Source organism: Aristolochia californica, unplaced genomic scaffold, assembly GCF_029961685.1.
Source record: "Aristolochia californica isolate CCGP_79_NKW_82.1479 unplaced genomic scaffold, dmAriCali1.0.hap1 SCAF_1, whole genome shotgun sequence".
Lineage (NCBI taxonomy): Eukaryota > Viridiplantae > Streptophyta > Magnoliopsida > Piperales > Aristolochiaceae > Aristolochia > Aristolochia californica.
Genome location: NW_027181770.1, coordinates 53699243 through 53715660, shown reverse-complemented (window position 1 = coordinate 53715660; position 16418 = coordinate 53699243). Strand labels below are relative to the sequence as shown.

The 16418-nt window shown below is 37.8% G+C and overlaps 2 protein-coding genes across 2 annotated transcripts; one reads left to right on the top strand and one right to left on the bottom strand.

Moving 5' to 3' along the window:
• The first annotated feature begins 4464 nt into the window (after positions 1 to 4464).
• Positions 4465 to 6238, top strand: LOC137948812 (arogenate dehydrogenase 2, chloroplastic-like). Its single transcript, XM_068794991.1, has 6 exons — positions 4465 to 4844; positions 4949 to 5117; positions 5210 to 5377; positions 5465 to 5547; positions 5643 to 5712; positions 5815 to 6238. The coding sequence occupies exons 1-6, from the start codon at positions 4465 to 4467 to the stop codon at positions 6151 to 6153; spliced, it is 1209 nt and encodes a 402-aa protein (XP_068651092.1). The 3' UTR covers positions 6154 to 6238.
• A 3470-nt stretch (positions 6239 to 9708) lies between these two features.
• Positions 9709 to 10398, bottom strand: LOC137948804 (uncharacterized). The gene has a single exon (XM_068794978.1). The coding sequence runs from the start codon at positions 10396 to 10398 to the stop codon at positions 9709 to 9711; it is 690 nt and encodes a 229-aa protein (XP_068651079.1).
• Positions 10399 to 16418: the final 6020 nt, after the last annotated feature.

Below are 16418 nucleotides of genomic sequence, written 5' to 3'. Positions count from 1 at the left end.
CTGTTGTTGTTGCTATTAGTTCTATCGGCAACCCTGCATCAATTGCGCTCCCCCTTGTTTCCCTTCCTTCGACCTTCGATTAATCAAAATCCCTTTGATTAATTGAATGAATGGGAAACAACACATGTGCAAAAAACGTGTGTGAAGTTTAAAGCATTGACACATGCAGATTTTCGTATGTGCAAGAAAAAAAAAGGGGGGGAGGTACACTATCCTCAACTCTACTTTGACGACTCCACACATTCCAGCTTGATTTACAAGTTTGCACTCATAGCTGATGGTCAACCCTGACCCCGAATCTACCTTAGACCCTACCAATGGTGTCATGGACAAGGACACACTGTTCCACAATGTCATGTCTTTTGTCAGATGTATCCACACTTGTCACCACCACCATCTTCTTGCTCCACTCGTCAATGCCAACCACGATCATATCTTGCAACTGCCACCTATTCTATTGATTCCACTTGGCTGCTAGATAGTAGCGCATCACACCGTGTTACATCCGACTTGAGTAATCTCTCTGTTCACACTCCTTATGATGGCACTGATGACATGGTAATTGGTGACGACACAGATCTCCCTATTACACATATTAGTTCCAAATCTCTCTCTGCACCTCTCACACTTTTTCCTTAAATAATATTCTTTGTGTTCCTACTATGCAAAAAAATTTTATTTCAATCTCTCAGTTTTGTCTATCTAATCATACTTCCATTGAATTTTTACCTACTTCTTTTCTTATGAAGGATCATCCTCCACCCAGTCTTCACCGTTAATAGTCTTTTTCGGTGTCAAAATCACTTCGTTTGCCTGACATCATCACTTAAGTTATTTGTCATCTCCAATTCTAAGGCTCATTGTCTCTACTTTTCAATTAGATTTATCGAATCCTCTAAATTTTACTTTCAATTACAATTCTTGTCAATGCAATAAGAGTCACAAATTACCATTCTCCCACTCTCTTGTCTCTTTTCCCTTCTTGACGTTGTCCTCTCTGGTGTTTGAACCTCTCCTATTTATTCTATTAATGGTTTCAAATATTATGTTATTTTTGTCGATCATTTTACAAAGTATATATGGTTTTATCCTCTCAAACAAATATTACATGTATTTGATACGTTTGTTTGGTTCAAATCTCTTGTTGAAAACTTCTTTGGTAAACGAATTAAAACACTCTATTATAATAATGGAGGGGAATATAAAAGCAATGTCCTCTTTTCTGGCTACTAATGACATTTCTTTTCTCATGTCTCCTCCACATACACCTAAACACAATGGGTATTCCGAAGGACGACATCGTCATATTGTCAAAACAGGTATGTCTCTTCTTTCTCATGCTGTCATACCTCTATCTTACTGGTCATATGCTTTCTCTACTACTGTCTATCTCATCATCTGTCTACATACTCCCACACTTAATCTTCTTTCACCATATGCCAAACCCATTGGCACTCCTCCTAACTACTCTAAACTTCGAAGTTTTGGTTGCCTTTGTTATTCATGGCACATGCCATACTCTTCCCACAAACTCACTCCATATTCCTCTCCTTGTGTCTTCCTTCGGTACTCTACCACTCAAAGTGCCCATGTATATCTTGAACCCACTACCTCTCGTTTGTATATGTCACGTCATGTTAAATTCATTGAGTTTATCTTCTTCTTCACTACACTTCTGTCTCACCTTAACCGTCCTTCATCTGAGACACTCTCCCACTAGTGTTCTTCTGTGTCCTTACTTCTGACTACCGACACATCAACCACTGCTTCGATCCCTGGGCCCTCTGCAAGTTCCATTCAAGACCTCACACTTAACCCCACTCACACACTTCCCTCATTGGCCGACCCACACCCATCATCCCTACCTACTTCCTCTCCTCCCAGTGTTGTTGTCACTAGATCTAAGAACAACATTTACAAGCCCATCCAAAAATTAAACCTTACAACCCAACTTCCTACTTCTGCCAACCATGAACCAACAACCATGACTCAAGCTCTCACCGATCCCAAATGACATCTGGCTATGTCTGATGAGTATGATGTTCTTGTTCGGAATGGGACATAGAAACTTGTTCCCTCAGATCCCTCACAGAATATGATTGGTTGAAAATGAATATTTCGTACTAAATATCTCTCTGATGGCTCTATTGACAGGTACATGACTCACTTAGTTGCCAAAGGGTTTCACCAACGTCTAGGGTTGATTATCATGAAACTTTTAGACTTATTGTCAAGCCAAACACTATTCACGTTATTCTTAGCCTTGCAGTAAGTCGTGGTTGATCGCTTCAATGACTTGATGTCAACCATCGGGCTTCATTACTTCACAAGGTTATTTATAGTCTCAAGTAAGCTCCGCGTGCTTGGTATCATGAGTTGCGCCAGTTTCTCATCACCTCTGGCATCACCAACCCTCATGCAAACTCCTCTCTATTTATCTCTCATACAGGTACTATTGTGTTGTATATTTTGGTCTATGTGGATGACATTATTATTACAAGAGACAATGATCAAGCTATGTCAACGATCATCCACCTTCTTAAATATAAATTTTCACTCAAGGATCTTGGTTCCTTGACTTACTTTCTCGGAATTGAAGTTGTTCTTCATTCTCGAAGATTACTTCCGTCTCAATGCCGATATATCTCTAATCTACTTGCTCGCACATGCATGACAAATGCAAAGCCTGTACCTACATCAGTTGCCACATCATCTACTCTTACCCTTTAGTTTGATACCATACTCTCTGATCTATCTGAATGTCGGACTATTGTTGGTAGTCAGCAATACTTGTCTCTTACTTGCCCGGACATTGCTTATGTGGTGAATAATTTATCCTAATTTATGTATTTCCCTACTACTGACCACTGGGATGCTGTCAAGTGATTGTTGCACTATCTTTGTGGGACGTTGGATCAATGTATTGTACAACATTGACAATCTACTTTGTCTCTCAATGCGTTTTCTAATGTTGTCCGGGCAGGAAACAAGGTTGATTTTACTTCCTCCGATGTCTATCTTGTTTACCTAGGTTGCAATCTTATCTTTTGGAGTTCTAAGAAGCAACGGATTGTGGGTCCCTCATCTACAAAGGTGAAATATCGCTCTGTTGCAACCACTACAATTGAGATCCATTGGATCTACTCTCTTCTCACTAAACTTGGTGTTTTTCTTCCATACCAACCAAACCTTTATTGTAACAATGTAGATATTATAAATCTGTGCTCCAATCTAGTATTTCACTCTCGCATGAAATATATTGTTTTGGATTACCACTTCATTCGCGAATAAGTTCAGAATAGTCGGGTTACTCATGTCTCTTCTATTAATCAATTGGCTAATGCTTTGACCAAACCGCTTCCGCAGTGTCACTTCATCTTCTTGAAGACCAAGACTGGACTCTCCTCTCGGAGCTCCATCTTACGGGAGTATGATAGAGATAAAGGATGAGCATGATAAAGGATAAAGATAACCTAAAATTGTATCCAGGAGGTACGACAAGTAGTTGAAAAATTGTAAACAATACAACATCGTTGTAAATCTATAAATTTCCCATTCTCATTAATGAAAAATATGGTAAAAATTATTTCTCTTATGTCGCTAAACTTCTATAGTATGTATAAATATAATTTTTTTTTCTCTCAAGAACAGTCACGTTTAACAACAGGGAATCGTCCATTATTTGTTTAATTGCTCCTGATCTTATCTAAAGAAGCCGGACCTTTGTTTAAGACCATTTGAGCAACTCGAGTGCATCTGGTCTTCGCCCTGACATATTAAAAAAAAAAAAAAAAACAGACGTTGCTCGCTGTTGAAACACGAAACCGATTGGCCACTCGATGTTCCAGTGCCCGCTGAGCTCGATTAAAAAAAGACGCAAGAACACGAAAAGAATTGATCAATCAGCGCAGGCCAGCAGCCTTTGTTTAAAAATGGCAACCAGCATAAAAATAAGACTTCTCCTGTTCTCAATTATTGAGCTCCCACCTTTGTCCGTTTCTCCTCGGTCAGTTTCGTCCTACTTACTCCAACTTGCTTTCAAATTTCTCTCATAAAATGGCCGTTAATTAGTATTTTCTCTTCGTCTGCTTCTCCTCGGTCAAATTAATAGCCTTTACACGTTTAAGAGTTTTTCTTCTATATTCTCTTTAACCTCTCCATTGAATGTGGTCTCTGTGTCTAGCCACCACGTACAATTTTTATTTTGTTCAAGCTTTTTTATTTTGGGAAAAAGGAAAGAGGAACGAATCCAGTAAGCTTTCAGTCGCATGTCTTATTCCTGTGATGTCAAATGAAAATATTTGAAGAGGAAGGTGAGGTGAGGTTTCTGAGTTCCGAATCCATTCGTCTTTCGCGTGAAACATAAGAATAAGACTCGAGGCAGTCGCTCCCCATAAATACCCCCCATCTCAGACTCCAACCTCTCATCCCAACGGATCAAAACTTACTGCTCCCATCTCTCCAATGGCTTCCTTTCATCTCTCCAACTGCAATCAAAATCTCTTCCAAACTCGGACTGACTTGAAGCACAATCTACCTTCACTTCCCTCGTCAACTCAGTTTTCCTTCTTGCCGACTCTACGTCGGCACAGTGGAGCTAAGTTTGGTGATTTGCGCCTGAAATCCCTCACCTTGAGAAGGCTTCAGGTCGTCAGTCAGTTGGACAAATCCGCCGAGCCATTAAATTCGTCTAATGAGCCTTTGCTGAAGATCGGGATCATCGGGTTCGGTAATTTCGGTCAGTTCATAGCCGACGGGCTACTGAGACAGGGGCACAAGGTTTTGGCAACCTCGAGATCAGATTACTCAGACTACTGCCAGAAGCATGGCATTGAGTTCTTCGGGTGAGGATCATTTCATTAAGTTTTTTGGAATCTGAAGTATCGTTATTGCTCTAATTTGTAAGTTCCAGGAGAAAGATACTTAACGTTTGCCTGCTTTGCAACAGGAACGTTGATGGGTTATGTGAAGCGCAACCAGACGTTGTACTCGTCTGCAGTTCGATCTTGTCGACTGAGACAGTACTCCGAGGAATTCCATTCGATAAGTTGAAGCCGGACACCATTTTTGCGGATGTTTTATCTGTAAAGCAGTTTCCTAGGAATCTCTTCCTTGAGGTAACTTCATCTATCCATAGGTTTGAGCTAAATTTAATCAACAAGTATATACGATTTCCTCTGATTAACTCATCGAACAATGGGATTCTCAGGTTCTTCCTCCAGGATTCGGAATCGTCTGTACCCATCCAATGTTCGGTCCAGAAAGCGGAAAAAACGGTTGGGAGGACCTGGCCTTCGTCTTTGACAAGGTCCGAATCACAGAGAAGAGCGTTCAAGAGCAGAAATGCGATAACTTCTTGAGCATTTTTGAGCAAGAGGTCAGAATTTCTTATATCCTGTCTGTCCCAGTTGAGGATTTTTTGTTGGGAACAAATCGCCTAACAAATCGTTTTTGCCTTCTCCAGGGTTGTCGTATGGTGGAAATGTCCTGCGAAGAACACGACCGCCATGCCGCCGGCAGCCAATTCGTGACTCACACTATAGGAAGGTAAGAGACTCGGTCATCTTTGTAATTACTCGGCAAGGTGATCTATATCGAACCTGCAATTTCTAAAGAAACATCTCCTGATCTGCCTTTTGCAGAATATTGTCTCATCTAGACTTGGAATCGACGCCCATCAACACCAAGGGATACGAGACTCTTTTGCAGCTGGTAATGTGAAAAAAAAAAAAACTAATACGTTTTGTGGATTCTTGAAAAAGGAGCTGCAGTACTCGTCCGTGAATCTAACAAACATATGCCTTTCTATTACAGACCAAGAACACGGTCAGTGACAGCTTCGATTTGTATTATGGGCTGTTCATGTACAACGTTAACGCGACGGAGCAGATTGAGAATCTGGATAGAGCTTTCGAGACCGTGAAGCAGAAGCTCTTCGGTAGGCTCCACGACATCTTGAGGAAGCAGATAGTGGAGAGAGTCCCAGTGCAGGGGGCACCACAGCAAGCAAGGAAACCCACCTCCGAGGCCTACTTCCTGCCAAAAACTGATGATATAAAAGATCTAACCTCATTTGCGGCCACCCTGCCACAACAAGACCGGAATAACGAAGCCATTTCAGTGCCTGGGGAAGCAGGAGCTGGGAGGAGATGATTGACTCCAGGACCCATTTCATTTTCCTGGACCAAACAAAAGAAGTTTATTCTTTTTGTGCAGTTCCAATTTTTTTCCTTCTACCTATCTGTAACATATTTGGCACATATCATTGTAACGCTAATAACTGCGGATCTTTTCTTCTGCAAGTTGTTTTCTCAGAAGAACACGACAGTAATGAAGAGAGTCATCTAGTCTTACCCAACCAATATGAGACTATTTTTACCAAGTAATCCTCAAGTAATCTCTTGCTGCTAGCATCTTTGGTAGAACAAAAACTTCAGTTATCAGTTTCAAAATCCAAATATCTTCAATTCTTCTTAATAAATTGCTCTTAACAACGTTCTTTTGGGAACAAACTTCGTTTGAGTGCTTATTGCTGTCGCTGATCAACAGAGCACCAATTTACATCCTCCCACTTTGATCCCACCTGATCCAGATCATGATCATCACTTTTCAAAGTGGTCTCTGGTTGAATCATCGGTCGAGTTGCTGCAAGTTTTTCCTAAGAAAGTCAGCGATTAAATTCAGAACGAAGCTGCAGTTGAAGGCAGTGGTTTGGCGGTCCAATTAATCTCCTAGGTTCACACCTGCGAGAGGACTGGAAGCAAATCAAAGCAAGAGGTTCAAACTCGACGTCCCCCATAATTACTTCGGCAGAGCCTCTATCTAAAGAGTTTTGAATAAGGAAGCAGCTTCAAACAACAGCAATCCTTCAAACAACCCTCAAGAGTTGACTAACAGTAGCTCGAATCAGACGTAACTACTCTGACTTAGCATTCCGTTGAACAGGTAGCAGCAAGACTTGCCGACAATCTCTGCACGGAATAGTTCGTCAACTGAATTCATAAGAGATCAAGATGAGAAGAGGAAATTTTGGGGACGAAGAAATTTTCCATAGCAGATGCTATTCGGGATAAAAAATAATGAGCCTTTGATTCTGTGTCACCACCGCCGAGGAAAATTCTACTGCAATGGCTTCGACCTCAAGCAGGCTCAACAGAGCGGCGCGGCCTTCACTGACCGCCTCCAACAAATTGTTTCCTCCTCCTAGTGGGAGATCATGGCTGAGTTCGAAGATCAAGAAGTTGCAGGACACAATGCGCTGGAGAGGATCGTAGGAAACCCGAACCTCGGCCAGAGCTTGTCACAAAATTCGCCAGATTCCGACTCAGACTTGGCCGCGGCAGAGTCCGACTCTGGGAATGGTGGATAGATGGCCAGACGGTGGAGCTATACGTCTTCTGCCTTGGGTTTTGATTGCTGCCACGGTTAACAAAACCCACAAATTTCTCCACCATTTCGGTCAAGGTAAGGGACTTTTTCATGATTCTTCTTTCCTGGTTTTTCTTCTTTGAAATCTTACTTTCTGCAATAGGGAAGAGTTTTGGTAGCCGTAGTTGGGCTCCTTTCCCATTCATTTATCAGAAAGAGAGTTTGGGGAGGCCTTGAAAGAGCTATGGCATTTTTATTCGATATGTTTACTTGTCCGATATCCATTATTGCTGCAACTATGTTGATGCGATGCCCGTTGCAAAAGACTAAAGGGAAACATCAGCAATGGTTGTTGAATGAGGAAGATGAGTTCATAAAGTAAAGATTGGAAAAAAAGTTACAAAACAGTTTAATGACTAACTTACATAAGACTTAAAAAGGAAATTGAGGAACAAATAAGACATTAGAAAGTGAAAAAGAAATTGATAGTATAATTGTACCAATGCCTTAACTTTGGTTTGTGACTCATACTCAATAGATACAAATCGGTCCATAGAACATGGAAACATAGAGGGTAAGAGTTCAAATTTACATGTGAGATGTTTAGAGGCTCTTAAGTCAATGATAAATGGTGATGAACTCGAGCATGAGAGAAATGAGTACATACAAATTGTAGCAATTATAGTTGTTGATGCACTTTGTGGTGTAGCTACCAAATTTTAAAATTTTGGAACAATTCATAATCTTCATCCGAAACTGCCATCTTTCCCTTAGAGAGCTTTGGGTTTATTTCATTCACTGAGGTTGATACTTGATTAGCCTTAAAATAATTTGGTTTCTCATATAAATTCCAACAGTTTTAACTAAATGATTGTTCAAACTACAAAAAACGCACTTCCTCGGTTGGCTACTTTCACCAGATCCTCTTCCTCTAACTTTACTGTAGGATTTGCCTTGGAGCACTGACAATTAGGCTGAATAATTCAAAACAAAAAAAAAGTTGTTGATTAAGAAGGTAATTCCAAACACAATATGAACAAGGAAAACTTTCTAAAGACCTTCAAACCTCAACTTATGGTTTTATGGAAGTAGAGAACTAATAAAATCAGCAACAATAAGAGATTGAAACCAGGATTTAAGAGGATTTTTTGAATTTTTATAAGGGAATTTATGGCTTATAAAATCAATCAAAACAAGACAAAAATATGGAGTTCCAAAAAAAAAATGGAATCTAGACATGATTTTGGTCTATTTGAACTCGATTTTGCTTTGTAGAATTGATCCTAAAAACATTTTAGGGTTGATTCTAACATGATAAGGAATGATTTTAACACACTTATATGATGTAGGGCTTGCCGAAATTTGGAAAAAAATAGTACATTTACCTCCTCTAATGGCAGAAATTTTGTCTCTTTTTGCACACTCAACACCTTTGAGCAAGTTTGCTTTAACAACCTTACAATCTCAGCTCTAATACCATGGTAGATTCTAGGGTTCCATCACTAGAAGGCCTAGGTTTTAGAAGAAGAAGAGAAAAACATGTAGTGAAAATAGTTGTAAGCACACTAGTGTATTTTTTTAGTGCATTCACATAAAAATAAGGAACAAATAAGAGCATAAAAGACTTAATAATCTTGTCTTTGTCCATTACAAATTGTTGTTGGGGTAAATTAATTAAACTATCTTGTTCGTTTTAGTTGTTAATTCTCAATTGATTAATTTTACATAATTTATATTTTTTATTGTAGGCGAGAATCAAGCTAAAGACTAGAGTTATGATCCAATTTCTTTCGAGGAGATCGATTTACTAGCTGGGTAACTAGCAGACCTGGTATAATTGATGTCACAATTAGTTCAATCAAAGAGTGGAGATGTAGGTAAACATATTATAAGTGAGACTATTATGAATTAATATTCGTTATCTGATAGTCGATACTTTTTGTATTTGTCGAAACGACTAAGCAAAATCACAACAAAGGAATTGTTAATATTGATGAAGAAGTGGAAGGAAATCTATAGTTGGTGACAAGAAAGGTTGGATCTCATGGTGACAAGATGAACATAATTATTTTGATTTTATTATAAGAAATCGATTATATTAGAATTGTTGAAAATGTAAATTTTTAGGAGATAAAATTTAATGTTAAAGATGGTTCTCCTTCCCTTTATCTTTATGAATGTCGCATGGAAAGGAACAAAAAGGAAAATACGCAGACTCTTTGGCTTTTGGGATGGGAACACCAACGCAAGTAAAGAACACAAATGGAAGGGTTTCCATGATCTTATAAATCGTTGAATTATGACATTAAAATGTAAAGGAAAATGTCGTCGTCGTCGTCTTCATCCTAAATAGAAGACGTCATCCGTCATCAGAAGGATATAATGCAAAATCCTGACTGGAACATCCCCGAAATCAAAGTCAGGCAATCTCAGCTCTCTAATCCTTGAATTCCCCTGAGAGCCTCCAACCTTGGCCTTCCTAGATTCCACCTTACGGAAGAGATGCACCACGTCACCACCACCACCGGTGCTCTTAAAGAACGTCCAGCCAACTCCGGCAAGGATGCGTGCAAAAGTACTGAAACCGTCAACTCGGTTGCCGGTTAGACGCACGAACAAAGAAAGCGAACAAGAGGAGCTTTGTCGATCGTTGATAACAGGGTCCTTGCAGGAGACAAGCTTGAAGAAACCTCTACATAGGCGAAGAAATTTTTGGAGTTGAGACAGGGGAGCGCAGGAAAGATCGGGAAATGGAAGGGATACTTGGGTGGTTGACGACGATGGTGATGATAAGGAGGACCATGAAAAGATGATGGTAGAGAGTGAGGGATCGGGTGAGAAATCCATCCCGATGTCCCGCGCAAGGTTCGCCAGCTTGTACGCATCGAAAATGATTTCTTGAGTGGGGAGGAAAAGAAGAAAGGATCGATGAGTTTCCTCACGACGACGGCGATAGAAATGGTTTAGGAAGCAGGGGTCGGTGATGGTGTCACCGAAAACCAAAGAGCGCACCAACTTTAGGGAAAGCATTTTTCCTCAAATTTGAGCTACTGCCATGGCAAAGTCGCAACGATGCGCCTACCTTGACCATCGAACAGGAACTGTAAGAATCTTCCCAGCCGACTTACGAAGAAACATCCATCCACAGGTGACAACAACGAATTATTTTCTAAACAATCCTGCTCCCAGCACGAAAGGGATCGCCTGTCTTCGATTCTCCAGACGTTTTAGTAGCTCAAAAATTGGTTTTAGCTGATTATCCATATTTTTTGTTTGTTAAATGGTATATATAATATAAAAAAAATATTATCTATATATTTAATTAGAATATTTTACCCGTTTATTCGTTTATTAAAAGAAATGGAATCGAATAATACCTATTACATATCCGTGTAAACCCTTTTATTGATATATAATGGTATTATTATTATTTTTTTAATACGATCAATGTAATCGTTGCCTTACACACACACATACCTTTGCAAGTCACCCATCAATGTCTTTGCTCCTTACTACAAGTTAGGCAAACATGTAATAGTCTTTTGCATACATATACCCATGTTGATTATTCAACAAGATCCTTACTCCTCACTACAGGTGAGGTAAACATATACCGATAGTCTTTTGCAACCACATACCCTTGTTGACTACTCAACAAGGTCCTTATTCCTCACTACATGTGAGACAATATACTAATAGTCTTTTTCATCTACATACCCTTTTTGAGTATTCAACAAGGTCAATGAGGCACAACAGTTTTAGAGCTAGACTTGATCCTGACTTATAGTACTAGCTAGTTTCGTATCCCTTAATCAGTGTCTCGAAAAAGGTCAAAGTGAAGTCCACATCATCTTGCCCGTACCTTGATAAGGTCCATATAATCCTCTCTTGGATACCTAGTTGAGGCCCTAACTCCCCACTACAAGTAGGGCACAAGTTTTCCTCTCCTAGTCACCCAGTTGATGCCCAACCCCACTACAGGTAGGGGAAATTTTTTTTTCCTCTTTTGATCCTCCAGTTGAGACCTAGACTCCCCGCTACATACAAGGTATAATTTTTCCTCTTCTAATCACTCAGTTGAGTCTCACACTCCCCGCTACAGATGGGGCACAATTTTCTAAAGAATGCCTACAATTCCACACTCTTAAGTTTAAGTAAGGTGAATAAGACCATCCACTCAAGTCTATAATAAGATTCTTAGCCAAATTCCAAATGTCCATTCACTACTGTTTTATACTATGATATCTTAGGAACAAACATTACATATACACACATAGTTTTCAAATGTTACAAATGATGATTATTTAAGCTATTTATTCCAAGATATAAGAGTGGCCACTATTTCATATCCACGTCTCTTTCTCTCTTATTCCGCCACTATCATTAACGAAATGTAACACACTTCAGATAAATTTTTTTGAGAAGTGTTGAAGAATAGGAAAATATTTCATAGACACTTGGTTTGTAATTTTAGGGTTAAAGTCTATTTAGATTAAGGGAAAACTCATAGCATGATTTGTTTTTTGTAAGAGTAAGAAATAAGTTGCAACTAGGTTACTATAAATTTATTTAATACTAATGACTACTTACTATAAATATCTCTTAGAAAAATTTGTGTAATATAAACTACTCTAATATAGGATATAACTGTGACTAAAGTGAATTTAATTATATTTCTTACATATTAGTTTAATTTTTCTTAAATATTTTTAATTATCATATTAATCTAAATCCAAGAAATTAATCTATGAACACAACGTGATACAACAATAGGCCAAGTGAGATCTAAAGTTGAAATTGGCAGACAAGTAGAAAAATAACGATTGTGAATTATCAATAGATAAATTAACAAAGTAAATAACTAAAAAATTGAAGAGTTATAGTGCGAATGGAAACTAGAACTGGGTGATTGGTCACTATTATAAGCACATGGGCATGTGGTCTATAAAGTAAGTACTCACACCTTCATGAAGAAGGCAAGCATGTATAAATTATTGTTAGATCATAATTCAAACAAAGATGAGTTCCCTCCATACAATTGAAAATTATGATTTAAAGAGTCTGAGGGACTCCTTCCATGTATCCATTGTATCCCTCGCATTCATTATTACGTTCATAATACAATGATTTGGGGCATAAGTATGCTTAATATTGTCCAATCTCATTCAAATTAAGTAGATGTCTAATTGGATCAACCTCTTCTATTGATGACACATGTTTTCGGTATGTCATCATATGTTCCCATGTTGGTAACTGTATGCTCTTTGTTGTGTCATCATCACATATGTATGTAGAGTCTTACACATATGGTCGTCTAAGATGATCCAACTCATCTTCACTCAATAAATGATCATTGTCATTATCGTGTTTCTCCACTTCCTGAGATGGCGATCCTATCTCCGCACTAAGCCATTTGGAACACCATTCCAATCCCAATAATAGTGGCTTTTGAAACTAAATTCTCCATGGTACAAGGGATCATCATTTGGCTCATAAATGTTATTGAGGTTGATCATATTCCAATACTCTTCATTGCTATCATGATGAAATTTTGACTTATGTCCAACATTCTTGAATCGCATGTTATTATTGTATACTAAAAATACAAGGTTATTCATATTTTCCAACACCAATTGATTGTGAACCTTGTTGTGAATCCTTGAAAACAAATTCTAATTCTGTTCATAACTTGAAAAAGAGCATGTCTGACTTAATATTCATTTTGCCACCCTATATTTAGTGATCACTCATCCATGACGGACACTAAAGAGGGCTAATCCGATAACTTTACTAGTTGAAAAGGGATAAAGAGGCAGGATACAATCAAGTTTCTTATCCAATCCAAAGATCACCTCGCATGTTGCCAACTTATCAGTTCAAACATGATAAAACTCATACAATCATCAAGGTTTGCTTGCATAAAAAGCCAAACAAATGGGTTTAATAAAGTATCAGATTGTTGAAGCTTATATGGTTGGTTTAGATTGGTGTATTCAGGTGATATATATTTGAGCTAATAAAAAGATCATGACCCAACCTTGGATATTATATGAATCGCCTTCTAGAATTGATATAGTTGGGTGTAGATTGGTATTTGCTACCAAATATTATGTTGATGGGTCTTTGGAAAGGTACGAAGCAAAGCTTGTTGTAAAGGGATATATACAAACTTATGGTGCAGATTACTTTGAAATATTTTCTCATGTGGCAAGACTTAGCTCTATTTGGATGTTACTATGATTGGTTGCAAATTTAGATTGGCAGGTGCAACAACTAGATGTGAAAATTGTATTTTTGTATGGTGACTAATCATTTGAGGTCTATATGGCATAACCATATGAAATCATTGCTCAAGGAGGAAGAACATAAAGTGTGCCATATACATAAAGCTTTGCATAAGTAGAGTCCTAGGGCCTTGGTAAATTTAGTAATGTTATGAGTAGCTTTGGCTTTGTGAGATTGTTCCAATCACTCAATATTTATTTTGACAAGACACTTGGGAAGAGTTACCTTCATCGTTTATGTTCATGACATAGTTATATCTAGAGATGACACTCAAGTGATATTTGAAGTAAAATAACATAGTAGGAAATATTTTTAGACCAAAGACTTGGGTGCCTTGAAGTATTTCCTAGGAATAGAAGTGGCAAGAAGGCCGGAATAGTGTTTTCACAATGGAAATACATTACTGATTTGCTAGATGAAACAAGACTTATTGGTGCAAAGACAGTTGTCACTCCTCTTAAGGTAAATCGTAACCTACATGATGAAACGAACTCCTTTTAAAAGATATTACTTTTTTCTAGGAGAGTTATGGGAAAACTAATCTATGCCATAGCTAGCAAACCAAACCTAGTGTTCTTTGTGGGGATCATGAGTCAATTTTTGGAGAAACCAAGAAAAGTACACTTAGAAGCAGTCTATAGAATACTTAGTTATTTAAAGAATGCTCTAGGAAAGGGATTGGTATATAAAAAAATATGGACATGTAAATGTTACCGATGTTTCTAATGATGACTATGTAGGATTCGAACTTGATAGAAGCTAAACTAGTGGCTTTTTTTTCACATTCGTGGGAGATAACCTTGTATCCTAAAAAAGCAAGAAACAAACAATTATTGATTGATCAATTTTTGAAGCTAAATAAAAAGCCCTGGCCCACGCAACATGTGAAATGATGTGGGTCAAGTCACTCCTTGTAGAGTTTGGATATTATAATCCTAATCTCATGTCCATGGCATGTGATAATCAAGCAGGTATTTACATAGTCAATAGTCCAGTGTTTCATAAATGCATGAAACACATTAAGCCGATTGTCACTTCATCAAAGATGCAATTATTAGGAGGAATCATTTCAACTCCTCATTTGAGATCATTTGAGAAGTTAGGAGACTTCTTTAAAAGCGTTGTCTTTCAAGTTGTTTAATAATTTACAAGCTAGGGATACTTAGACATTTTTTTCCGCCAACTTGAGGGGGGACTGTAAAAAAATAGTCTCTTTATTATTTTATGTAATCTATTACTTTCCTCCTTTGATTAGAGTAGTTGGACATTATTTCAATTTTCTATTGAGGATGTAAACCTAAAATGACTTAATAAATAATTAAAGAGGACATGGAGTTATGTATACATCTCCTTCTTTTCCCTCAACTTTATTCCTCTCAAAACCCTAATTCTTCTTCTTTCTTTTCTCTTTTCTCTCACTCATTCCTCATGGTAGTGCTTGTTTAGAGTGTTCAACCTCTCCTTCTTCATAACTAATGAAGTTATTAATGTATTTATACACAAGCCTTCTAGCACAAATATACGTGGTTTATGGTCAAAACTCAAGTCAAATATTAAAAACTCAAGTTACCAAGTAAAGACCTAACACTGGTAAAATTAAAGAGTTATTGCAGAGAAGAAGAACTCGCAAGAAAGAGGCCTCAAGAATAAGAAGACTATAGTCTAGGATAAAAGTCTAGAGCTCAAGAACTCTAACTGTAGAGTGGTCTTTAATCTTCCAAAGCATATTTTAAAGTATCATAAAAATGTTTGAAAATATTCAACTCATCACATTTTAGCTTTTTCCATGTTTTCAACCTCTTTGGAAAATCTGGGAATAAGTATTATGGATAATTGTTTTACAACGTATGATTATTGACCGATCATATTTATAGTGAATAATTCATCATCCAAAATGCATCAAGACAACAGGTTTTAATGAAGAAAACATCTGGTCTTTGAAAAATGACTGATCAGTAATTGATCAATCAAGATCGGAGGACATTGATCGATCACTGACAAGTGAATAATCCATCATTGTAGTGGATCAGTTTTTTTATAACTTTTCTCCCCAAAAACACTTCATGTATCCACTTCTCTTTCAGGGGTCTACCTATGTACTTGCTCATAATCACTGTTTAAATGGATCAATTGTTTACAAATCAATGGAAAAATTAGGTTATGACAATAAAAGTTTGGTTCACTAATTATGAAACATTTAATTGCTCGAATGCATCAACAGAACCTTTAAATTATATGATTTCGGGTAACAATTTCACCAAAATAGATTCATTAAGAAAAGCAAGAATTTTGGTTCTCCAATCATATCAGAGGCTTGTGCAGTCACACTAAAGAAATTCTACTCTCCCTGCAATTAGTCCCTTCACGATAAACCTCGGCAGAAAGCTATACTCTGAAGACTGAAGTAGTTTTCCATTGGTTCTAGTGCAAAAAATTTAATTCCTAGACAACAGAAACCTGTTGGTCAAACGTAGGCCAAACCTCCGCTGGTAGCTCTCAGCTTCAGCTTGTTTCAATCGGACGCTATTGATTTACTCCCTGCGGTTCCACGAATTCTTGTTAAGTCAAAAAACTGAGTTCGGTCAAAAACCAAAGTTTACAAGTATTTCTGTAGAATAAGATCCAAGCGTGGGATGAATAATGACACCGGCAGAAAAGCTTACATTTGATTCCGATATGAAGATCGCCATGACAAAGCCGCGACATGGATCAAGCAATTGAGATCGCTTTTACAGCCTAATTTATATTAAAACAAATATGCAAGA